The sequence below is a fragment of the Otolemur garnettii genome, unplaced genomic scaffold, assembly GCF_000181295.1.
Source record: "Otolemur garnettii isolate 467f Iridium unplaced genomic scaffold, OtoGar3 scaffold00098, whole genome shotgun sequence".
Lineage (NCBI taxonomy): Eukaryota > Metazoa > Chordata > Mammalia > Primates > Galagidae > Otolemur > Otolemur garnettii.
The window spans coordinates 3,846,074-3,873,658 of record NW_003852493.1 but is presented as its reverse complement, the minus strand read 5'-3'; the positions used below and the strand labels follow the sequence as shown (position 1 = coordinate 3,873,658).

The following is a 27,585-nucleotide window of genomic DNA, read 5'->3' as shown; positions in this document are numbered from 1 at the left end:
TTGACTCCTAAATAGTACTGTTTTAAATAGCAAGGAAAAAAATGAAAACAACCTAAAGAATCATTAATAAGAATATCCATTCACTGAATTTTTCCATCATATTTATTAAGTGAAAACAAGAGCTGAAATTTTGCCATTACAAAATGAATATGATGTCCAGGTATAGATTGATTAAATGTTCTGTTTTTGAAAGAAATACCCTGCAAAAGAGTAACTGTAATTTGATCTTGTCTATATTTTGAAAAAGATATAAATACAGAAAGTAGACAAAAGCAAGCGTACATAAGACTTTCCAAATGGAGAAAAGAATTAAAAGGCACATGAGTGATTGCCTTAGTATTGTACTTGCAGGCCCGTGACCACCTTAACTACTCCAGGCTTTTCTCTATCAGCTTTGACTCTACATTTAAACCATTTCCTCTTCTTTCATAGAATCTTGTCTCATTTTCTTCTTTTAACATTGATACCAGGCAATTCTCAATTCTAGATTCCACCCTCCTGCTGCTCATCTCTGCCTCTACTGGACATGCATGTGCACCCACACGGGCACACACACACAGAGTGTGTCCCACGTGGAGAATAAATGTACATTTTCTAACTAAAGAAAGCCCTGTGCTCTACCACATTCTCCATAAGGTGGCTGTAAACCTCATCTATAGGAAGCCCCTTCCTCTCACCCATTAAGTGAAGCATCTCGCTGTGTCTGCGTTTAAGGATCACGCTTCATCCTCACACAAGCTCCCCTTTTTACATCTTAGAATCTTTACCTTTTGGTTCTATCTCTGAGAAACAAGTCTCTTATCTTCTTGACAGAATCAAGATACATCTCCAATATCCTTTCCTTGTATTTTCACAAGACCTTGGCCCACGTTTGCCTTCTATTACTTGCATATTAAGGTTCTCTGCGTGCACTGGCTTTCTCCTCTGAGTCTACAAATTATGGAAAGAAGAAAGGGAGGAAGGGAGGAAGGAAAGAAGGAAGAAAAGGAGAGAGAGAGAGAAGAAATAAAGAAGGAAAAGAAAAAAAATCCTTGGCTATACTGCTTCCCTTCTTTATAACTACTACGGCTACTACAAGCTACTCCTTTCCATTTTATTTGTCTCCAAATCTCTTGAAAGTCCTTGCCTGTTCCTTCCGTAGAACCCATGCACCCCTCACTATCAAACCCGAGGTACTTCAGGATCTCAAAGAGGACTATTCAATAAAGCTTAAGCGCCGGCTGGCAAGCCAGACCCAGCCCTGCCTTTCCACTCCTCTTTCTTGTTCTCCCCTGTGGTCTCAGTGTTCCGAGTTAAAACGTGTGCTATCTCCCACATACGGACCCCACCTGCTCCCCTGGCGTGTTGCTGTCTTTGCTTGCCTATTAAAGTTGTACCTACGCCGAGCTGCAGATTTTCCACTCCTGACTATTCTGTGTAGCTATGACTGCCGTCACCTTTGTAAACCCATGATGTCTCCGAGACTTTCAAACAGCACACATTCTCTAGCAGGTAATCTGGTCTATGCAAACAAGCAGCCTGGAATGGTCAGCATCCTAAAGGTGCCGACTCGATAATCACCTTTGTATTCTCGTGCACTGCCTTGGATGTTACCATGCATACAGTAGGCACTCAGTGAATATTTTCAGAATTGAAATAAAAAGAATGAGCACATATTTCAGTACAGAGCATGAAAGTAACTGGAGATACCAAAAAATATACTTTACTGAATCCTATCAGGGAAATGATCCTCCTTGCTAGAGAAAATTATCCCCTAGTAAATTCTAATTCCTAGGAGGCTTATTGACTTCTCATTATGCTGTGAATATGTCCCCTTTCTCACTCTCTTTCCAAGGTATCTAAGGAAAAAAGACGAATTCAATTCCCTTGAGAATACTATAACTGTTCTTCCCACATGTTTTAGCATGTTCTAAAACAATCTGGCTTCAATTATATTCCATGATTGGAGACAGAAATTTATATGAAAACTGGGGTCAGTGTGGCAACAGAGGAAACTGATGCCCCTACATGTTGAATTTACCATTATTTACAGTTGCCAAAAAAGACTTGGGCCATGCTGTCTACATGGACCAAAACCTGAATCCTGTGAAATTACAGGAACCTATTGTACTTTCTGTTTCTGGGTGCTTAGATCTCGTTTCGTTTCCATAAGAGTAAATTCTACCACGTGTGTAAGGTAACTAAGTCTAAAGTGGCTATGGTAGTGAGTTAATTAATCTGAGACAAATTATTTCTTGTAATAATTACCAATTAGTATGAAAATATAATAAATATTGAACTCTATATAGAAACCAAAATAATCCAGAGTCAAAACCCTTTCAGCAGTACCCAGCCCAATTTGATACATCGGAGGATACCACAGAGGATTATTTCTACAAGACAGTTGGCTGTAAGAGTTATTTATTTTCATGTTAATAACGGCAGCTAAAATAGTATCCACAATTTATTTAGCTTATCTTTAGTGTGACAAGCACTATGCTAAGTCTCTTCATGATTAGCACATTTTAACTTCATAACAATCATTCAAAGAAGGTATTTTTTCCCTCAGTTGAGTGATGAGGGGCCTTAGAGAGATTAACATATATACACACACATGCACACACACACGCACACATGCACACACACACACATACACACACAGGCAAGGAAACTGACCCAGGGTATGTATGCCCACGATTCTCTAACTCTCAGCCCCACTCTAACACTCACACACAAAAAACATACTGTTTTATTCACGTAAGAGCACTGGCGCTCTATTCTAAGCTTTCCTTCTTTACATGTTTCCATTCATAAGGAATTTCTCGTCACGCCTTCCCTAAAGCTGGCCACGAGTAGACAGGGTGACCGAGACAGAAACAAAACCCTCTTCCATTATTTATTTACATAAACTGTCCTTTCCCAAACCACAGCTCACATTTTACCAAAAGGGATGACTTTGGGAGTCACGTGAACAAGAAGAATTATTTTAAAAGATTATTTCATTGTAAGAGGTCTTTTCTACCCTTGATTGATATGATTGTGATTTGGGGTGTATGTACTTTACCATGTATTAGAAAAAGTTTAGCAGAACATCAAAGCGATGAATTTTCAGGAATACAAAGTTTCCCACTAAAATAAATACAAATTTTCAAATTGTGCAAGTGCCTGTATTTTAAAAATTGTGAAGGTGCTTCATCAAGAGTAGAAAATTAGGGGACAGGAACAGAGTGCGACTTCTCTGGTGTAGAGTGCACATCATGTATGTATGTCGGGGAGGGAAGATGAACCCCCCTCAGGGCTTACCTCTGGTGACAGCATCCAGCGCACAGCCACTTCCTGTTGCTCCTCCTCCAATAACAAGGATATCGAATTCAGATGTGTTTTGCAAACTCATTATCTGAGCTTCTCTGGAAGGAGGTTCTCTGTTAACAGGTTCTGAAACGCACTCTGCTGCTTCGACATAGGCCAGGTTCACCTGATATATAAGCAAATAGTTTTCAGCTATTCATCTGAAATGCCAATTTAATAAATGTTACAGTATACTAAAAGAAGAGATTTGTAATGGATATAAAGAATTCCAGAGCAAGACTACATAGTCCATGGCCCACATGGAGCTACAGTATCAACTGCCTTAGGGGAAACAAAATCCTTAAAATTCTATGTGTATTTCTTTTTTCTTTTCTTTCTTTTTTTTTTATTGTTGAGGATTCTTAGAGGGTACAAGAAACCAGATTACACTGCATTTGTTAGGTAAAGTCCCTCTTACAACTGTGCCTTGCCCCCAAAAGGTGTGTCACACACTGAGACCCCACATCCCTCCCTCCTTCCCTCTCTCTCTGCTCTCCCCTTCCCCTAACCCCCACGGTGTCATTAACTGTCATCAATTGTCCTCATATCAAAATTGAATACAAAGGATTCATGCTTCCCCATTCTTATGATGCTTTACTAAGAATAATGTGTTCCATTTCCACCCAGGTTAATACAAAGGCTGTAAACTCTCCTTTTTAATAGCTGAATAGTATTCCATAGTATACATGTACCACAGCTTGTTAATCCATTCCTAGGTTGGGGGGCATTTAGGCTGTTTCCAAATTTTGGCGATTGCAAATTGAGCTGTAATAAACAGTGTCTAGGTGTATTTCTTTGCATGAATCATTACTATTTAGCCACAGAACACCTGGTTTCAGATTCAATATCTCAGCTGTTTATTTTTCTTTCATAGACAGCTAAGATCAATTATTCCAAAACTATACAGCAATTCCCAAAGACGTACTTTAAGACAATTTATAGGGGAACATAAGGAAATGTTTTACCCAGTAGCAGCTATTCATTCACATAATATTTTAAAGCAGTGGTTCTCAACCTTCCTAATGCCATGGCCCTTTAATACAATCCCTGTGGGTCGCAACCCACAGGTTGAGAACGGCTGTTTTAAAGTGCTAAAGGAAAAGGAAAAAGAACTTTATGTCTTTCTGGCATCTCTTAAAAGTATATGTTCTTCTTTCCTTGACTCTTCTGACAAAAACATATTCTAGAATTTGAGGACTATAGGTTTAAATTGGTACAATTAAAAAGAGGATGTTTAACCATAAGTTACTATCTAGTTTAATCGGCTATGACCAATGTGAATGATATTTTCCAAACAGTCTAGCCAAAGACTTCCCTATTAAATATTTTAATATAGAATTACAGATTTTATATATTTAATGTATACTATTTCAGGTTTTGAAAACTTGAACAGTAATATAATTAAAGCCAGGTATAGTCCCCAAAAGCAATGGTTCTCAACCTGTGGGTTATGACCCACAAGAACTGTATTAAAGGGTTATGGCATTCAGAAGATTAAGAACCACTGCCTTAAAGGGCAATGACCTTCCCTATTTCTAGTTTTATTCTATGTCTAGAATGTAACTTATCACCCTAAATGAGAAATGATACTGGATCTTAAAAGAAAAATGTTGTCAGAAGCTAAGAAGCAAATCCAGAAGACCAGGTATTTTTTTTCCACAATGTTATTACTAGGTTCATACACTATATTGAACAGTGGTGATCACAGTTGCTCTGTTAGTATTCCATGGATAGGTGACCTAAGTTTTCTTTAAACCATAGCATCAGCACAATTGATAATGGTGGCATTTTTTCTCATTTTGCCACAGAGGAATCTCTAAACCAGCAGGCCAAACCTTGTTCAAGAAGAGGTGATCTTAGCACTTACCAAGAGAATTGTTCTGGTTACCCAAGATAAGCAATTTTTTATTCATTTGAATAAAATAAACCAAATTATGCCTTTTAGCTAAATTAAGTTATCATTAGGCCAACAAGATTTCTAGAAGAGTAAAGAAATCATAAGGTACACTGAAGAAACCCTGGAATAGGATCAGGTGTCCAAGCTGAGTCTTAGCACTGGTTTGCCAGCAATGTGACTTTTGACACATTATCACTCCAGTTTCAGCTTTGCAAAGATGTGATGTCCCTATCTTTATATCTCTGGGTTAACCTCAGTCTGAAGGGAATAATAATATGAAAGTCACTTAGGTAAATGACAAAAGAGAGTTGTTACTCTTACTACCACAAATCATTATTAAACAATCTGATTCCTTGGTAGCATTTAATAAGGAACGTCCAAAATATATTTTACTAAGTTTGGTTACAAAACAAAAGATTTAATCTGGTGCCATAATCTGCCAAGCCACAAAAATCTTATTCTTCACAAAACTCCTCTTAATTATCTGCTGATAACCATGTCTCCATTTTTACCTTTGCATAAATTTAAGGCCAGAAACTACCACATAAATAAATGTAATCTCCAGGTGCTATGGAGAACATAACATGTTTCACCTGTAGTCTGCCTCCGATCATCTAACGAGAAGAATAAAACATGTATTTACACACTTACACAACAGACACATCTATAACAATTACGTAGAAAGAATAAATGCCAAATTAGAGAGAAAAAAAACACCTAGCTATGACCATCCAGATGAGGATGGAGGGTCTTCCATTCGAGGGTATCAATTGTGCCATGACAGATGGCTAAGACTTGGACATGAGACTGACAAGTGACTAAACTGAACCGCCAGAGCATTTTCACACATCAGAAAAATTGCTGACATTTTATGCTTGGTAAGTTTTCTAGAAATACTTGAGAAATAAATGTAAAGACCATATTATGATATAGTTCATTAGAACTCAGTAAAACTGAAAGCCCCCTATTCCATTCTGACTTTGAATATCAAACTCTACCATACGGGTTTCTTCTTCAGCAAGTTAGACCTGACGGTCACCACTCAGACGCAGGAGGACCTCGCCCCATTGCCGACACTGCTTCTCCTATCTTTACCCCTTCTCTCCAGCAAGCTCTCCTCTGTCTCCTTGTAACAAACAATAAAAAACACTTCATACATATGTTTCTAACAACCGCCCTAAAGAGTCCGGAAAGGCCTGTGAACTCTGAACAGTGCTGCCTTCCTCCTTACTTGTTCCTCAACTCCTTCTAATCTGGATTCTCACATACACACCACTGTTACCATCACAACTGAACAGTGCCCACTATACTACTGAATAATCCAGAAAGCCCACAGCAGAGTGTTCCCTTACCTGGGAATCTGGGGGCAACTCTCTCTCTCTCCAGCCGCTCTGACTCACTCCCCCTCAGCTTCCTCTGAATGTCCCTCTACTGCCCAACATTAAATACCAAAGCTCCTCTTAAGGCTACCCTGTTCATCTTTTTCAGATTACTAAGAACTCTCTCTTGAGAATCTCATCTACACCATATTGTCGATTATCTTTTACATCACAATGACTTCTAATTTTGTGCCCCCATTCCTGAACCCAGAGAGAAAACTGTCTAACCTCCATGGGAATGTCTCACATATATCCCCAAATCAGTCTGATGATTGTATGTGCCCACTCCTTTTTCTAACAGTGTTCCACACCTCAGCGAGGGCGCCATTATACACATAGCTGCAGCAGATGAAATAGTTATAATAGAATCAGATATAATCAGTTACCAAATATAGAAAGGTGGTTTTTCTTTTTTCTCTCTTATGGGTAGTTTTTTGAGTTCTGGTTTTTCTTGGGGGTGGGGTGGACTTGGCATTGTTGTGTTGTGGAGGTTTTACTGAACAGTTCCTCAAAAAAAGTTTTTGAAATATATAGTACTCTTGAGGGTAATTTATTTAATTTCTGACACTACTTTTAAAATAACATTTTATTTTTGTTTATTATTTTCATAAAAGCTGGAAAGTGTTGCAACTGAGAAGCTAAGCACCACATTTATTTTAGTGGCAGTAAACACAGCCTAAGGTCCTACTGGTAATTATGACAGGAGAAAGACTCGTTTTGGCTTCATATGGTTTCGAGTTATAAAAACACATCTGCACTCTACCTTTCCTAGAATATGTTGATTAGGGGGAAATGAAGAGAAACGCAACAGGAATAAAACAGGAGTGGTAAGTAACAGCACGCTTTAAGAAAAGAGGCTTTGGGACTCCAAGTGTTTTAGATCTCCCCTCCCTGTACCCTCCTTTTTCCTGGGCAGTCTGATTAAACAGGACCCTGAGAAATAAGCCACACTGAAAGACGGAGCTAGGGATCCCGGGAGAAGCCCGGGAATGGCTACACGCCCTAAACCCCCTCAGAGACCAAAACGCTCCTGTGTCCTGAGGCCCTTCGCTCACCAGCGACAATCAGTAAGTACTGGAGCCCTCCAGGCTTCTCTAGACTAGGGGACAAAATGAAAAGACACCCAAGCATTAAATCTTGTGTACAAGTGGGTTTAAGAGAAGAGGCTACAAGACCCACAGGAGGTTCTGCTGCCCAGACCTGAGAAGGCTTCTGGATCTGGTAGCCAAATGAACTGAAGAAAAACTTAGAGCTGTTAGCTGAGTGACAAACACCGGGAAAGGAAGTGGGAATAGCATGTGCTAAAGCCAAAAGGCTTACTATCATGTTTTCTCGGTCCAGTACACTATTTTCTTAAAAAAGTGAATTACATATCCACTACTTCAAAATCTCTATATTTCACATAAAAATCAGGATTTCTACCTGAGATAGATGTATCTGCTCCCACCCATGGGCAGGGTTTATGTGCTCTTGTGAGCCCTGGAGTCCTACTCAGTCGCTTCACGCTTATACCTCACTCGTCTGTCTCTGTAGTTATAGGAGTTCCCCAACCGTGGCCTAAAGACAGGACAAAGTCCAGCACCACCTGATTCAGGATCAGTTCCTAATTCAGCCCTTAACACCAAGAAGAAAGGAGAGCCCAAGACACAAAGCAAACTGCTTTTGTCAGCATAATCCCAAGCATAGCTCTTAAACAAAAAACGTCTAATCTTGGTAGAACTGGGAAAATATCCAATACTTCATATTATTATTTTTTTTTTATATTTGATTACAATGAGGAGAAAATCGTGTTTTTCAGAACTCGCAAACCAATTTTCATCTACATTTCAGAGAGAGAAAATTCTTCCAGCATTCAGATCGCAAACATACAAATTTTGTCAAGAGACTCACATGAGCTCCTATGTAGAATTAAAAGCCAAGTTCATAATCTTTGCGAGTTTACATCCCAGAAAACATTCACCTTGAACAGGATTCAGAATGAGATCAGTTTTACTATGTCTGTGCTTCATTAGACTTGCAAATTAAAAAAAAATCCTAGACATTTGCAACTTAGGGTGAGACCAACAACAAGATCTAATAATTAGCGTCTATTTCTGAAAGAAGTGCATATTTAAAGACCACAGGCAATTAACAACCAGGTTGTCCTGTAATCATGTACAGTAATAATTGGAGTATCAAGTAGGGTTTCATGCAAATCACCCCAGACTGCAACCATCACTCTCTCCCGTAATACGTGATTCAATCAACGGGATCTTTAGATTTAGGGGAAATGGCTTCCTATTTTTTTTGTCACTAAAAAAGACTAACAATATTTATATATTCCTGAAAGGCAAATGCAACAGGCACTTCTTTATAGTGGATCCTAAGATGTTTTCATGACCTTCATTCACCTTCTGAATCACTTTGTGACTCTAAACACTGATGTTTTTCTTGTACTCACTTGACAGTAAGCAACAATTCTCAGTGTAAACATGCTTGGTGACATTCGTGATTACTCTGTAGACAGAGTTGCTAATGAGTGAACTATCATCTCCACTGGGGTGCAGACAAAACAAGAGGAGTCCGTCCTTTTGGGGTAGCTGAAAATAAAGCTCCGATTCACCTTGAGGGAGCCTTTGAGCCCCCCTCAAGGCTGCTGGTGAGAACTCACACAGAATCTTTTAATAGCAATCAGAACACATCCAAGCAGGCGGTGCCTGTGGCTCAAAGGAGTAGGGTGCTGCCGGCCCCATATGCCAGAGGTGGCGGGTTCAAACCTGGCCCCAGCCAAAAAAAAAAAAAAAAAATCCAAACAACTAAATTATCAAACTTTTTCATAGCTTTAAAAAAAATGGGAAACCCCCTTGGCTCTGTCTGACTAAACATACATCAAATAAATTATCATCATAATTAACTATATGCTGAGGTTGGGGGGATATGTTTTATTGGTTTTCAAACAAATATTTTTAAAATATAAAGTGTTTAAGGATATCTAAACTTAATACTGCTTTCCAATTCCAATCGGTTGTTGAGAGCACAAGAACCCAGAGAGTAAGCTTGGGGTTGGGGAAGACAGAGAGGGAAGGAGAAACGGAGCGATCACATGTCTAGAGGCTGTGTTGACACTGGCCCTCAGGTTACCTCCTTTGGTCTCACTCACAGTTAGCACAGAGAGAAGAAATCCTCTGACCAGTGAGCCACCCTGGTTTTGTTATCCCCCAGGTAAGTAAATCGAGAGAACCAGAACTGGTCCCAGGTTTAACCCTAAATTGGGCATTCTCATCTCTGATAGGTCATTTTCGCCTATATTATGGGTTACTTGGGCCCCTAGATCTGCCGGCCCCTCTGGCACCAGCAATGCAGGCCTGCTGACGGCAGTCAAGGACGAGAGGAGTCCTAAAGCCTCTGCCTAGCCTATAGCCAGCCACACTGGGCAGTTAAGCTGACGCTGAAGATTCTATGAAACAGCACTCTTCCTCAAAAATCTCCCTGAAGCCTAGAAGTGGAATCCAGAACTTAAAGAGGGCTCGCTCTTCTCCCACCCTCTTCGGTGAATAAAAATGCTCACCACTGAGCCAAATGACCAGTGCCAAGCTTTGTCATCCAGATGGCATTCAACTACATTTTAACCTTATGTTCAAAATAGTTTTTGTTCAAATTTGTGATACATACTCTGCGTTTCTTATCATCAAGTATAAATGCATAAATTTTTATAGTTAGTACCCACTACCATGAAATGAGTTCTCAGAAATTCTTTGTTGAAAATTTACAAATTACAAAATAAATAAACTAAATTGGGATGGCCAAACTTCTATTTAAAGCATCTATTTCCTTCTTAATTTACAACACTACCTAGAAGAAGCTTTCCTAGCATAAACATAATTTAACCATTCAGCTGGGAGAGGGGAAAAGGGGAGAGGAAAGTTGAAGGACTGTCCTCAAAGCATTTATAGAAAGTTTCTTCAATCCCACAATATCCCTAAAAAGTTTCCTAAAGAGGCCTTGCCTTAAAATGAATAAATAGTTGAAAATGAAATGCAAAGTCAAATCAAAATGAATGTCAATGCTGCTCAGTTAGCAACAGCCTAGCAGCTCACCAGCTGTCAACGCTAATCATAGCTCAGTCGTTGACTCACTGCGTGACCTATAGGAGTACAGTTAACCTCACTGATTTTGTATGCCAGCAACAAAACAGCATTACAAACTCCTCGAAGGCCTGATGTGAGTTATAACTCAAAGATATTGCCATGGCCCCGTTTTGGGGGCTAAGTGTTAAATAAAAACCAGAATTATAAGGAAGATGATAGGATGCTCTTCAGAGAACATTTCCAGCTCTGTCTGCATAATTTTAGTACTTTGATGAAATATGCCTCTGAAGAAACAGATAACCATATAGAGTAGTTAAGAATAGTTTCAACTGGCCTTATCTAAAATCCAGAGCATTCAGAATCTTCATGAAGCTTTAGACATCAGACACATTCCCAACAAATTTAGTTATGTTTGTAGGAGAAAAATTGTTCTTCCAGGAATCTATACACAGGGTTCTAAATAAGAGAAGCAAATGAATGAACATCTTTGGCATGGCCCTAACAATAAAACTCTCATCAAAAGACAGCTCCTGTGTCAACTAGATAAGAAACTAAATTCAGGACACATATATAATGGCTGGATGCTTAACAAAACTTTCTCTCCTCCTCCAGAGAACACTGCTAGATAATAATTCCTGCCCTCCCATACAGCTAGATGGAAATGATCTAGTGCGGCAGCAATGCTCTACAGTACTAGATCTACTAGAATAAAGAGACCTGTATAGGTTCTCAAATAATTACAACAAGTAAGTCCCCCATGTAAGCAAGAAGTAAATCGCCACTGCAGTAAGCCACTAGAACTTTGGGGGTTGTTTATTATACTAAGTAGCATGCCCCCAATCAACATATAAATGTGAGAGGCGTTTAGCAATACAACCCAAGATTTATAGCTCACTGACAATGTACAGAGTCCACACACAATTACGACTCTTCCCTTGATGAGTGAGAGCCCATCCACACAGATAAATCTGAAAAAGGACAGACCATGAACCGCAAGCACCAGAAAGCCACTGTGCAGAGACACTTATACCTTCACATTTGACATGATGCTGATGCTGATGCTGACAGTTCCACAGCAGGCAGAGGAAACAGAGAAGCCCAGTCCTCAAACACTACTTCTTTGTCCACCTTCATATAGGCAACTGCTACTTCTTTCTTCCACCTTCAAAAGTGGCCATTAGTGTAGATTTCAACATTGAGGCAGAAACTACAGTGTTAGATACCGTATGAAGAACGCATTCACTTACTGCAGCTCACTTCACCATCACTAAGAAGTGGAAAAAAACCCAAGTGCCAATCAACCCATGACTGGATTAATAAACTGTGGTCTGTGTACACCGTGGAATACTATTTAGCCATAAAAAAGATGGAGACTTTACAGCTTTTGAATTTACCTGGATGGAGCTGAAACTCATTCTTCTTGGTAAATTATTACAAAGACTGAAAAGCAAGTATCCAACGTACTCAACACTAATATGAAACTAATAGATCAATAACCACACACCCACACGAGAGGAAAACACACTCAAGTGGGAGGAGAGCGTAGGAGGGAAAGGGAGAAGGGGGGGGTAAGCTCCCACCTAATGTACACAATGTAAGGGTGTACAGCACCCCCCCCCCCCCCCCGTGAAGGGTTCAACTACAACTTAAACTTTACCTTAGAAACACAAGCAATATACTCTAAATTTGTGCCCTCATACTAATCTGAAATCAAAATATATAAATAAATTTTTTTTAAAAAAGAATGTCTTTACAGTGTATTTACAATTCCCAAGATGTGGAACAACCTGAATGTCCACAAAAGGATGAAAGAATAAAGCAATGTAACACACACATGCTAGAATATTATTCATAAAAGAAGAAAATCCTGACATTTGTGACAACATGGAAAGACCTGGAGGACGTTACATTCAGTGAAATAAGCCACACACGGAGACAAATACTGTGTAATCTAATTTATATGTAGAAGCTAAAATAGTCACACTCACAGAAGCAGAAAGTAGAAAAGGGGTTACCAGAGACAGAGATGGGGTCTCTAACCCCATCAGAGGGGGATAGAGGAGGGGAAAAGAGGAGATGCTGGTCAAAGACACAAGGGGTTCAGTTATACCCAAGGAAAGAACTTTTTAGAAATCAACAATAAAGACTGTTTATAAAATTTGTTTATATAGCACTTTATAAAATTTTTTTAAAGAGAAAGACTGCTTAGAAACCTATGAAAAAGACCTCTGGAGATGGAGTATTGTTTACTCAGGGAGAATGATCAAGTCTAGTAGCCAGAATTGACTCACAAAGTTAAAAGCAGTCTGGTAAAAACAAAGCAAATGTGTTATGTAATGATTTCAGTGGCACTGATGCTCCAGATTCACAGACTTCAAACCCACAGATAGTCCTTAGTTTAAGAACCAGGAGAATATTTCTCACTGCCATTAAAATCTCAAAGATGTCAATGTTGCAGAATAAACAAACTCTTATATCCAATTGAAGATACTGCTGAAAAGTGACGCTTAAGTGGAATTTTTGTGATTTAAGTTGTTTCTTAACTGACATCATGTCCTAGATGCTGTGCTTATGATTTTGATTTCTCTTCAATCAAAACTCATTCGATTTCAAGTTTCTCCACCTGTTAACCAGTTTATCTAGTCATCAATACAAACAAAAGCTCAACTATTTTTTTTCAATCCTGTGTTATATCTTTCGTACTATGCTTAACAAAGGCCAGTTCTATTTCAAATATTTATAACCTGTATCGGGGGAAGAGAAAGAAGTATAACAGATACCAAAGAGCTGCTCTGTGCCAGGTCCTATGCCACTGACAGGACTCCACAGCAGAAAAAAGCCTATGGGTAAAATGACACTGTTCTTACTTCATAAGGAAATCGGAATTCTGAAAGCTTGTATAACCTATGCACAATCACAGGCTCACCAAAACCCACCATACTTGTATAACAGATGCATTCAGGAATAAGCTAAGCAGTGTTGCATTTGGGGGTCTATTAAAATAAGTCCTAAAATAGATCTTATTTTGACTAGATTTTATCATTCTATTTTTCCTTCTCTAATCTTTTTTGCTACTGACTTAAATTTAGGATCACTAGTACTACCAGGCAAGGAGCACTGCTTCATTAGAACTCTTCTTAAAAATATTCAAAGTTACAGCTAGATGAAAGGAATAAGTTCTATTGTTTTATGACACGAAACTAAAAATAAAAGGAAAAATAAATAAATACCATGAATGAAATGAAGAAACATGAAAGAAAGAAAGAAAGAAGTCGAGCTACAGTTGGATGCAGACTGCTCCGAAGATCATGATCTTGGCCTTTCTGTCACGTTACTTTTGAATGGAACATCAGTGAATTAGCGTCTCTCAAATCCCTGATTCTAATAAGATCACATCTCCCCCTGAAAAGAGATCTTGGTTTTCATGTTCCAAAGCCCACTCCTTGCCTATTTATAGTACAGGAAAAATAAAGACAAACGTCGTTCATGTCTGGGCTTTGAGAAGCTCTCGGTGGTTCTTTGGCTACACCTCAAAGTCCGCTCTCCAGCTCTTCCACTCCTTCACAGTGGGTAATGGAAGGAACACACTCAGCAGGTGTTAAGTGAGAGAGCCCACCCGCAGGGTGCCCTCAGGCCACCCTCAGACCTAAATAGATTTTTGTTACATCAACCACACCACTGGGGTTAAAAAGAAGCCCACACTATCACATCAATTTTTCCAGTTGGGACCTAGAAGGTATGAAATAAATGATGAGTTCAGAAAAAGTGTTTAAGAAGTTTCAAACAATGCCCTTGGCCTATAATGAAAAGAAGAAAGAGCAGGGTTCCCCTGGGTTCAACCCTTGCCCTGTGGCCCTGTTCTCCCTGGCTGTGCCCATTCCTCCCACCTCCCTCTTGCAGCCCTGACTCCTAAGGCTCTCCATTTCTGCTCCTCATGAAGCTTTACCTGTTCTGAAAGTACTCCAAAGCCCTCTCTTCTAATTTAAATTTCCCTCTCCCTGTAATCCATTCTTCCACCAGGCTGGAATTAGCCTCCCCAATGTATTAGATTGGATACGATGTCCTCTTCGTCCCTTCTACCTAAAAGTTTATTATAAAATCAACCAACCTACTCTCGACCATCTCCATACCACCCCAGAGGTGTCTGCTTGCCCTGAGAATGGGGAATTTAACCGTGGTAGAATGTTTATGTCCCCGTCCCCAGCCTGCTGTCCCTCCACGTATCACTGGTCTGGGAGGAGGAAAAATCAAGATGCCTTGTGGAAACTCAGTCACCAAATGACAGGTGAGAAAATAAAGGGAGGTGGAAAATGAAAGGAAGAGGAAGCCACTCTGAGACCACTCTAAAACCCCTACACGCGTAACTGAACAGCTCAGAAAGACAGGTCCACGTGTGGCCACAAACCTCCTGCCCAGGGGGTAGACACAGAAGAAATCAGCCATTGTTCATCTCTGTCCTCAACGGAAGTGAAGATTTAGAATGCTCTGCTTCAAAAGATTAATTACAATAATAGCTCTCTCCTTGGCCTATAAAGACCTCCACCTTTTCTAAATCTGGATAAAGTTACCTTAAAAAGAAAAAAGATCTCTAGGCTTAACTTGTCTTAAGAGTAGGCACTATACGTCACTGATAAACACACGTAAGATAAATGTTAACAACATACTTGTATGAAGAAAAGCCGTGCTATGAAGTAAAGACAGAAAACAATTAATGCTGCCAACTCTGACCCCTGCCCAGCCCCAAGAAGTACCAGTCTCCACAAAGGTCTCTCTCCCCTCACCCACAGTGAACTACAGTGGCTTGGACTCAAGCAACTGGGTTCAAAGTAAATAAAATCACATCTTTTTCTATTACATTGTGTTTATGGTTTTTTTTTTTAGTACATATAATCATTTTCTTTGCAAATACAAGCTAACTTAACAGCATAACTGATCTAAAAGGTTTCTGTCAGCCGACCTAGCACATTACCACTCCTGTAACACTATCTCATGACCAAACATGTTTCAATAATTTACCAACTTTTAGAATCAACCTATTTATACTTAGAATACAGCTCCTACCTATATTTTAGAGAGGAAGTTTTCTACAGGGAGTATCAAATGAGCACAAGCCGGTGCCCAAGAAGGCAGCTTAGAAAGGCAGCAAAATGTGCCAGATTTTAAAGTCAACACACAGCTTTCTAGGACATCAATATCTTGGGATTTTGACACCAACTTACGTTTAATAGAAGGTACTTTATCGGTTGGAATCATCTTAGAAAATTGGGAAAAAATGTTAAAACACAGTAGGCAAATGTACTATGATAAGCCAGTACATTAAATATCACTGAAGAGAAATTAAAAAAAAAAAAAGAAAATACCAAAAAAAGTACCAACAAAAAATACAAAAAAAAACACAAAAAAGTACCCCCCAAAAGATAGATATATATATATACATATATATAGCAAATTAATGGGTCTCAAGGGGCAGACTTTTCTTGACTATTGAAGTCAGGAAAATTATCCCCCTAGAATGGCTCTGATTGGCAGATATTTTCTGAGAAAGGACAGCTGAGTTAAGGAAAGCCTGTGGTCATTTTATGTCAAAGGCTCAAATAAGTTGTTTCCTCTCTCTCATTCTTGCTTTTACTTATTTATTTATTTTTGCCTATGGCTACATTGCACCTGCTACTCCCAAAATATATGCTCATGGCAGTGTCTTAGAGGGATAAAAATCACACAAAAGAAATGGACACAGTTGAATCTCTTATGCAACTCATTGACTAAATATGCCTGTAGTAATTTTTTTCAACACAACTTGTCAGGTTAAAATTGTAAATGACTTTATGCTGCTGGTATCCATTTCATTGGGCTATTAGAATGGTCAGTATATCTAACTTAGGAAAGATAAAATGACAGAATGTCCCAGGGATCAATAGGCCCCTATTTTTGCCTTGATGTAAAAAAAAATCCCCCTTTTCCTTGATTGTCTGGGGGAGTATCTTCTGTTTATTCTATTCTATAAGTTCAAGTATTAGAGAAAAATCCAATAGCAACAACAAAAATTGGTGTTACCTATGTGCAAAGTTAAGCTATGAACTCTGAAGTAGAACATGCTTACTGTGGTCAAAAAATATAAACCAGGTATAAATTTAGCAACAACTCATCATATTAGATATCATAACCTTTGGCATTGGCATTTTCCAGTATCATTGCAGATAGCACTGGTAAAGATGGCAGAAGTAATCTAATCCTTTAACACCCCTGTTCCAAACAGAAGTGCACTTCAGCAGAAGTTTCAGCAGAAGCAACATCTTCACACTTTTAAGAAACCAAGGCCATCTTTTAAAAGAAATAGTGCTAGTGCATTATGCATACTCAATGGTTGAGGAAGAGTTTCGATACCAAGTCAATCAGTTAATAATATCACTGTATATTCTGGAACATCACTATGGACCCCATAAATATGCACTATTATGACATGTTAACTAAAAAAAAATTAATAATAATATCTGCTTTAGGAAACCTTAAGAGTAATGATTTACTTAAGATTTCAGAATGATAAAAAAAAAAAGACTAACACAACTTAATATCATCCATCTTTAGAAGGAAGCACATAAAAACGGTCTTGTTTTTTAAAACTATAAGATAGCACATACATTCTTCCTAATCAGTGTTTTTAAAGTGGTCTCTTTCAGGATATGGGATTCTAAAAAATGTGTCTAGATCTACCACCCTGTAGGTAGCAAAAAGAAACAAACAATTACAAGATAATCCACAGCTTAAAAGCACCCACAAAAATGTAAAACATGAACATGGCTCGGAGATCACTCACATACACATGGTTACCAAAGTCCTTCTCCTTCATCTATGAAAAAGGAACACACTATCAAACTGGTGAAATGCCCCAATAAAATAGGAGAAAGGCAACAGGACACTGGAACTAACTACTGAGATGGTTCAGCATCATGTCAAGCCTGGAAAGAACAAAATCATCCTGCAAAACTATTTCCTGGCATCAATTTGAAATATGAGAAGGCAGAATTATAGTACAAAGGAAAAAAATAAAATGAAAATAAACCAAAGACTTTAAAGTATTTGGAAGCTTCTCTGCCAATCTCATTTTCATGGCCTTCCCCCATTATAAGTTTTACCTAATACAAGATAATATTACGTAAATAATTAAATCTTTAAGAAATAAAAAAAGATTCAATTGGGCCTTTTAGTTTCCATTTCCTTTCTCAGCCATGTGCCTTCTACTAAGACCAACTTTTGGCCAGCACATAGAAGGTAGCCAGACATTTCAATGAGTTAGACAGGAAAGCCTCAATGAACAAACCCTGGCACTCATAAATGAAACAGTCTTTTAAAAACCAAACAGCCAAAACAAAGGGTAAACAATGCTTCCTGAAAAAGAAATTCACTTTAAATAAAAGGAGAGATACACACAGTTCTCAAGGATCATTAAGGAACCATTTTAAATTAATACCTTTCAGATCAAACTGAGAAACTGAACATAATTTCCCTACACATCCGTGTGCACACATCCCCTCTACAGTTCTTTAGCAGATTCACACTGCGTATTATTGATACACGTACCACCACTTACTTGCTTTCTTCTGTAATGGGTAAACTGAGAGAGTCCTAAAACGGTTGCAAGAGCACCTCCTCCAACAAGAATAGTCCCTTTCACGGCCTTCTGAAATGCCATTTCTTAGCCTAAAAGGAATAAAAAAGGGGGAGAAAACAAAAAGAAGTCAACTGGGATTTTTATTGCATAACAATCCTAATAATAAAAAGGCACTGTGTGGATTATGCAACCATGTTAAACAAGAAAAGAAAATACATAATAAGGAAGTTACGAACAGGCCAACTTGTGTACTGCAACTCAAAACTCATAACCAAAGAAACCTAGACAAGGGTTTTGATTATATAAAAGTTACTTTCACATCCAACAGGAATTAAAGAAAGGAAAGCCAATTAAGAGACAACTGAGGATGTTTGAAAAGTGTAAAGTCAAGAGAGCCCTGAAAAGAAATGTTACTGGGTAATGGACAAACCTGCGGGCTGTACTTGGAAATGGGTTCCACAGCTAATCCCCTCCAGAGGAACTAACTCGGTAAAATTCTTGGGTCACTCAGCAGGACTTAAACCTCAGGCTGTCCTCGGGTTCTCTGGCAAGAGTTTAATTCAAATGGTGGTAAACTCCCACCCTGAATTTTTCCCTTTCTGGTGAAGTTGTCACCAGAGCCAAAAGCCAACACACATTTCTATCATTAAGAGAGTCTGCACTTTATAGTTTAAAAAGTCAAAGGATACCATACATTGCTGCTTTCACAAATGCTGCACTTAAACGAATGCAATTGCTTCATTAGGGGAACTTAGAGAACACATTCTCTTCTGGCCAGAGTTGCATGACACCACAATTTCAAGAGGAAACCCTCCAGACCGAGCACTGTTTCATGCTCACTGCATGTTTCTTAAAAAGGTTCTGCCCTGTCTGAGCTCTGGACTATCTTTCCCCTCACTTGTCTTCCATTACTGAATTGATGGAATTGTTTAAAGTTTTTTTTTTTTTTTTTTTGAGAACTTAACATTATTTTACTTTTTCAGAAACCAAAAATATTGCATAAAAAAATGAAAATTCCATCCAAAATTGTCTTGCCCACATTTATTCTGTTAAGCATAGAAAGATAACACTGTGTGTGAACCCCTAAGAAAAATTCTTTAAGTCAAGTAATTTGACCTGCCTCAGAATTTCCATTCACAAAAGCAGCTGGCACACCCACGCTTCCCAGGGAAGACGCTGCTACTCTCTATTTTCCTGTATGAGTGGAGTTCTGACCTATCTGAACAACACAACTTACAGATAATTATCTCACCACTCAACAGCGTATTTATTATGAAGGCAATTTAACTTAGGATACTATAAAACCTAGTATCCACCTAGTATCTGGATTCAAATTATGGTACAGTTAAATGTTTGGGTCCATGCTGGATGGATAGTATCTATTATCATAGTATCCTAAATTAAACAATTTCAGTACAGTTGGTAACTATGATTTTACAGAAAATTCATTTTGGAATACTACAAATTCTATGCTAAAATAAAAGTTGGCATTTCTTAAAATTTTATTTTTTGCTTTAATCTCCTTCCTGGCAAATTCCTAAATTCTAACATTCATCGTTGTCATTAAGATTCTTACTAGGAAAATATTTCACATGCACATGCAGTCTATGGCTGCAGACCTCTTCTTTGCTCTATCAACCACCTCCTATTTCCCAAATTATGCAAGATAGCTGAAATATGTATTGGCGAAGGACCATTCAGTCAATCCTAAGCAAAATCTTCTATCCTAGGTTGTACTGATAGTAAAAAATCTTAATTTAGTGAGCACCCATTTGTCATAGCTCATCTTCATCGTTCAAAGTACTGCTATAAATAAATGTTCACTGCCTATCACACAGCAGTGAAAACCCTAGCAGCCCAGAGACAGCATGTGATCAAGGCTAACTGGGTTTCCGACACATGGGCACATGGGGACAAAGAATAGAGTTTCAATTCTATTTACCTAAATAGTACACGTGCCTGACCCATATAGAAGATCCCGGTGGTCCGTAGGATGTGAATGCTGTAACTGACTCAATTGAGCTTAGTATCATTGCGTCTGCCTTATTGACAATGTCACCATTGACCTCATAAAGGGTACTACCAGGTAACAACATGGTCAGCAGAGGGATGCTGTATTATTAACTGTGATATAACACAGTGAAAATGTCTCAGTGCAGGAGTGTTCAGCCAGTGAAGTTTGAACAGAGTTTTTTGAAACGTGTGGGTTTCCATGTTCCCTTACTGTATTATTTCAATTTGATTTGTCAGAGACGAAAAACTGCAAAGGGGGATTTTTCACACATTTTCTCAGTGAGCCACTAATACTAATGAAAAACTGCATTCACATATTATTTTGCAGAGTTACAAATAATACCGACTATAATCAATAGAGTTTTCTTTTCCGACAATTTCATAAAATAACCTCTGCTAAAGAGCGCACTATCTCTACAGTGATCAAGTCCTTCTGTAAGATCGCTTAGTCCATAATAATGAATAAACCACTTTTACAGGTTATTCAAGACCAAAGGCAAAGAATCAGTTCCACCTGGCTTTCCTAAGGTTACCACTTTTATTGTTGTTATTGTTACCATAAAAGTTAGAATGACAAGAGTTGCCATTGATTATTTGCTAGGTAATAGGTACTGTGTGCTTTTAATGCTTGAAACACATCAGCTCATTTCAGCCTCATAGCATCTAATTTCATAAATGAGGCACTCGTGGTTTAGAGAAAATAGGAGATTTGCCCAAAGTCACTTTCTGGTAAGAAAACCATGACTGTATTTATGCTCTTGACCACTGGGTGGTCCTCCCTTACCTTTGGTCTAAAGAGGCAACTTCTCCCCCAAAAGCTATACCATACTTCGCTGTCACTCCAAAAGAAGACCCTTTTCTCAAATAATCACCCAAGGTATACAGTCTCTTGCCACTTGGGTTTCTCTCAGAAAATGATGGAGCTTCTGACAAAGTATCTGCTAGTAATCTTCTGCCAAATAATGTAAGAACTTTATTTTAATGTTGAAAGAAATAGAAACTACTTGTGTGGATGACATGCATCCATTTACATACCACTATAAGGTGAAAAGCTTTCACAATGATCAAGAGAAGAAAGGTGATATTCTTCTAAGTAAAAGGTATACTAGGAAATTAGCAAAGAAGGGAATCAAAAACATGAACAAATCTTCACTTTTTGCAATTAAAAGTTGGAGAAAGCAAGACAAAAATTATCCAAAAAAAAAAAAAAAAAAGCTTTGTTACTACAGCTTAGTGTGTAAGTTTTGTTTTTTTTTTTTTTTTTGAGACAGAGTCTCACTATATCTCCCTCAGTAGAGTGCCATAGCATCACAGCTCACAGCAACCTCAAACTCTTGGGCTTAAGCAATTCTCTTGCCTCAGCCTCCCAAGTAGCTAGGACTACAGGTGCCCACCACAAGGCCTGGTTATTTTTTTGGTTACATTTGTCATTGTTTAGCTGGCCCAAGCCTCGCTCGAACCCACCAGCTTCAGTGTATGTGGCTGTGGCTACTCACTGAAATACAGGCTTAATATATAAGTTTTACAGCCTATTAATTAAATCACATATACACTGACTCAGGACTGGTTTCTTCAATTGGCACAGACCAGTGCCAGCCCTCTAATTCTTACAAGGAGAACACCAGGTCAGCTGGCAAAACCTAAACAAAATGGTACTCAACTAAATATATCTGTGAGTTTATCAACTGCCCATAAGGAACTTACAGTCTATTTGTAGTCTTAAATATCAGAGTCTGTCTCGTAACTGTCTTACAACTAGTTGTGCCATAGTGAGTGTTATAGATACTTTAGAACAGTGGTTCTCAACTTGTGGGTCGTGACCCCTTTTTAACAATGAAAATACATTACAGCATTAAGAAGATTGAGAACCACTGCTTTAGAAGAAAAGAAAGCAAGGTGATATATCAGTATAGTGGAGCAGGAGGATCCCTTGAGCTCAGGAGTTCAAGGCCCAGCCTGAGTAGAAGCAAAACCCCATCTCTACTAAAAATAGAAAAATTAGCTTGTAGTCCCACCTACTCAGGAGGCTGAGGCAGAGGGATCACTTGAACCCAGGAGTTTAAGGTTGCTGTGAGCAAGGCTGACGCTTTGGCACTCTAGCTTGAGCAACACAGTGAGACTATGACCCCCTCAAAAAAAGAAAAGAAAAAAGAAAGTCCAGGTCAAGGATGAGGAAGGCCCATGCCCGGTGGCTCACACCTATAATCCTAGCACTCTGGGAGGCCGAGGTGGGTGGATGGATTGCCCTGAGCTCATGAGTTTGAGACCAGCCTAAGCCAGAGCAAGACCCCATCTCTAAAAATAGCTGGGTGTGGGCGCCTGTATCCCAGCTACTCAGGAAGCTGAGACAAGAGAATCACTTGAGCCCAAGAGTTTGAGGTTGAGGTTGCTGTGAGCTGCGACACCATGGCATTCTATCTACAGTGACAAAGTAAGACTCTGTCTCCAAAAAAAAAAAGAAGTGAGGAAGATTCTGTTCATGTGAAGTAAGATATTTCTTCTATGTTATTCTTTTTTTTTTGATTGCATAAAATTTTTCTTTTTTCATTTTTTTATTAAGTCATAGCTGTGTACATTAATACAGCCATGGCGTACAGTGTGCTGGTTTTATATACAATTTGAAATATTTTCACCAAACTGGTTAACACAGTCTTCATGGCATTTTCTTAGTTATTGTGTTAAGACATTTATTTTCTACATTTAGAAAGATTCACATGTACCCTTTCTAGGTTATTCTGTTGGCAATGGGGCTATAGATCTAAGAAGCAAGATATTTTCTTCCATAATGTACAAAAAGTGTTCCAGTTGATGTTTGTGTTGAAGCTTATGATGAGGACAGAGACCCATCAGACGTAATAACATAGTCCTTGTGTGAGAGGATAAGAGCTTGGTTTAAGGCAACCCTGGAAAAGTGTAAAAGCAGAGACTGATGCTTTGCCAAAATCTCTTAGGACAGCACTCATTTAGAGATTATGACAGGACCTGACAACCGATTACAGCAGGAAGCCGGAAAAGACTGAACACAACTAAGAGGTTTTAGCCTGGTCATCAGGGGGCTGGCCCCAACGTGACAGTATTAACATCTAGAAAGACGGGCTCGGGGCAGGGGCACTCTGTAAGACCAAGGCAGATAGATTGCCTGAGCTCAGGAGTTCAAGACCAGCCTGAGCCTGAGTGAGACCACATCTCTTAAAAATAGCTGGGCATTGTGGTGGGCACCTATAGTTTCAGCTACTCAGAAGGCTGAGACAAGAAAATCGTTTGAGCCCAAGAGTTTGAGCTATATTGTGAGCTATGTCACACTCTAGTGAGGGTGACAAGGCAAGACTCTGTCTCAAAAAAAAAAATCTAGAAAGAGAAGTAGGTTTAAGGGGGAAGAGGAACTCCATGTGAGGCTTACAAAATTTGAGATCTTGAAAGAACGTCTATTGGGGTGGCGCCTGTGGCTCAAAGGGGTAGGGCACCGGCCCCATATACTGGAGGTGGCAGTTCAAACTCAGCCCCCAGCCAAAAAAAAGAACATCTATTTGGGAAAAAACAGCAAACAAATGGATATAGGGATCTAAAACTTGCAAAAGCAATCAAAGCTAAAGGCATGGCTTGGAGACATCTGTATAAAAGTGACATGTGTAACTGCTACACAAAAAAATGTACTTCTAGCAAACTAAAACTGGATTTGCCACTTTGCAGAGTTTGCCCACCCATGTTTCTAGCTGACTTGCTGCAACTTATCTGGCTCAATTGAATTCTTAGCTATCCGTTTAGGACTCCTAGACAAAATGACTCCCACAATGAGAGCAAGCGCTCAGATTCTTTTTCATACAGCCCCTGGGTGCTGACCACTCTGCCACCTCCCCTGCAGAGGCAAGGCTACTCTCCCAGCTAAATCATACATCGATGACTCAGAACAGAGGAGGTGATGGTTTTCTATGCACAGCTATGAAGAGGCAGCTGGGCTTCTTACACTTCAGGGGCCCACCTCTTCCTTATAGCTGTGCATGGAAAACCACTCCCTCATCTGTTTTGAGTCATGTCACACTGTCACACCATGCACGTTAGGCCTGCAAAAACACGTAATACCACCTATTGAAAAAGACGGAAGGTCCCCCCAGCAACCACAAGCAAATTTATTCCAGAACAAGTACACACTTCCTGGCCCCTGAAATCTCCAAATAAAGTATTCAAACTCCTCTCCTCATCTTCCTGTCTTACCTTTTCAAGATGTAAATGCAGAATAAGTAAGAATCAGTGCAAATAGATTTAGGAAGAAGCCTTGGGTCCTTTAATATTTACAAAATCTCTCCTATCCTTCTAGCCTCTTGTACAGAAACAGCAATTGCCTTTCCAATCCCCATGCTCTCCATTAATTGAATAAAATAATTGTAACTTCTCAGGGTTTTGATTCTTATCCCAGCACAGAAGTCAGTATATTTCTCCCCATACCTTGTAAGCAGGACAAGTGGGGATGGGGAGGAAGGCACAGCTCAAAAATCATTTTCAGAAGGATAATTTCAGCTACCGGCCTCACAGTTTTTCAGACAGGTGCTCTCTAGAAAGACATAAAGGCATTCCATGCTCTTCAAATCACCTACACTGAGAAACCAAGTATACAAGGCATTTCAAACACAAAATGAGACCCCCACAATGTCAGATCCACATGCAGCCTGTGCAACTGCACTAAGCCCTTTACCTAAGCCCACACAGGCCCAAAGGTAGCAAAACGTGCCCAGCCACCTCCTCCTGAGAGCTGTGCGTGGAAAACCACTCCGTCATCTATTTTGAGTCATGTCACACCATCCTCCCAATCTACCTGCATACAAATCCAGTGACTTTGACCACAGAAAGGTGCATGAATGAAAATAAGGGTACTGGACCTCATGAGAGAAAGTCTTACCAAACAAGTCTGTAATCACCGACCTTGACAGGAAGACCACAGCTGAATGGAAGAACAGGGAACGAGTTCAAAAAACATCCCCCTGCTTGACCGTCCTGTTTTAATAATAAAAGTCAAGATTTCTGGGTGGTTTGATCTAGATTCCTTTTAGCAAAGCAAACCTCTTATTAGTCCAATTAATGTAATAATAAATGCTTTTGTCCAATTCCCTTCAAGGAAGTATCTCACGATTCAGACACACCAAACACCTGCTGATCAAGTGCTTACAGAGACAAGTAACAATGAAAGCACAAAGTGTTCTCTTCCCTCCCCAAGGTTTACTCAACAGTAGGGAGAACTATTAGAGCTCTGCCTGCAAATACGTCCCCCTCTGCCAAGCAGAGGCACTTACAGGCACATACGTCTTAGACAGCAGCTTGTGATTCCCACACCGAGAGCCCTCCAGCGTGCTTTTTGAAAGCTGTCAGACATAAATGAACAAAACAGTCAACATCAGAGGCACATCAGCCTTTTCTCTAGAAACAGAGGAGTCCTAGTCCATACACTGAAAATGAAGCATCTATAGACATCTTTAAAAGGATTTAGGCCAAGACTGGGTAAGAAATGGACACCAAAAGTCATTCACAAAAGAAGACCCTAATAGGAAAAAGGAATATATCAAGTCCGGAGTAGACAGCAGACACTGTTATCGTCTTCCATCACGTTCTTCTCTAGCCCTTCAGCTATTATATCAAAACAAACAATAAAAAATACAAACACAACAATAACAACCACCTGCGGCTGTAAAGAATACATACCCTATCAAACGACAAACACAAAGCCTTTTCTGAAAAGTATTCTGCTAACACAAGATAAATGGAAGAACGAGGTAAAAGTCAGAGGAAGAAAAGTCAGAAATATATCAATCCTCAGATTTTGGATTTACAAAATTTTGGAGTGTGGCTGAGGGGGCAGCTAAGGGCACTTACTGGTCAGCATCCTAACTGGGGCTTTGTTTTTGACTTCTGCACTGTATCATAAAGCCAGACTGTCTCTGGGAAGGGCACGCTCTTCTATTTCTAATCTATTTATGGTCCTAGAAAATCCCTGCCAGAAGGGCCCAACCCGATGGAAACAATCTTAACAAATGGAGAGTACTTATTTTAATAAAGACAAAAGAGAACAAAAGTCAGGAAACAAAAGAGAAAATGAAAGAAAACAAACAGTGCCTGTACACTGATTCACATAGCTTTAACCCAGAAAGTTCCCAAAGCTTCCTACTGGCCTCCTGGGGCACCTTAGGTCAACTATACCACTTTAGGAACAAACCCACAGCTATGGATGACTGAGGAAGAGGTTAGCCCAAGGGCGTTGCTTAGCCTCAAAGGACAGCAAGGGCCTGGAACTTTGACAGAAGTTGCAAGAGAAGGGTTGAGCTGCTTTCAGAGGGAAAGTTTAAAAAAGTAACTAAAAGGCACACACAAAAAAAAGAAGGTGATTACTTAAAGTGAACCAGTTGAATCTCTGTTTATGAAAAATCTGTCTCAAATTTTATTACATGAATCTTTCTGATGTGCAATTTTTAGGGTTTTTTAAATTTAATATACAATATCATAACCATTAGCCAAGAATTTATTTCACAGTCCTCTAAAATGAAAAGACAGTAGAACCTCTATGTCAAAATACAGTGGTGGTCAACATAAGGAACTAGGCCCACTGTACTGATACGTACATGTGGTGCACAGCTCGTGCATGAAAATTAGGCCAACTTAAGAAGGTGGTCAATGTAGCGAGATGGTCAACTATGGAGGTTTTACTGTACATGGAAAGTGGGGGAACCCTAAAGGAAGACTACTTGCATTTGATTTTTTACCAAATATACTCTGTTTCCAAGGCAATTGCCATATTATGTAATTATGTTTTCTACCATTTCTAAAATGTACTCTGAAACTTTAGGGTCAAAATTGACCCTTTTTCCTTATTTTCGTAAGGTTCACTATAGAATTATAAACCAATGAAGCCTATCTTACCTAAAAATACATTTATGTTCATTAAATGCAAATAATTAACAGCTTAATAATAGAATGGCTTTTGCTGTATTACTTTCTATAGAACTGCTGTAAAAATCATAAAGAATATAATTCATGCAAATGAATTTGTATTCCATTTTAAATTCATTTCAAAATCAAAATTAATATATATTCTCTATCATCCTACATATATTAGCAAATATTTGTTTGAAGTCATATAATTCTATTGTTAATCTTCATTTAAATATGGCTCAGTGCCTGTGGCTCAAGTAATTGAGGCGTCAGCCACATACACCTAAGCTGGTGGGTTCGAATCCAGCCCGGCCCGCCAAACAACAATGACGGCTGCAACCAAAAAATAGCCAGGCGTTGTGGTGGGCGCCTGTGGTC

General features: G+C 39.1%; 1 protein-coding gene across 1 annotated transcript in view; it reads right to left on the bottom strand.

The window, feature by feature from the left end:
• The window catches only part of GPD2 (glycerol-3-phosphate dehydrogenase 2), a 134,643-nt gene that overhangs the window by 76,308 nt on the left and 30,750 nt on the right, over positions 1–27,585 (bottom strand). Inside the window, exons 2-3 of the mRNA XM_003795957.2 lie at positions 18,259–18,368; positions 3,283–3,454 (exon numbers count right to left, since the gene is read on the bottom strand). Coding sequence (XP_003796005.1) covers positions 3,283–3,454; positions 18,259–18,360 — 274 coding nt within the window. The 5' untranslated portion in view covers positions 18,361–18,368. The remainder of the gene's footprint in view (positions 1–3,282; positions 3,455–18,258; positions 18,369–27,585) is intronic.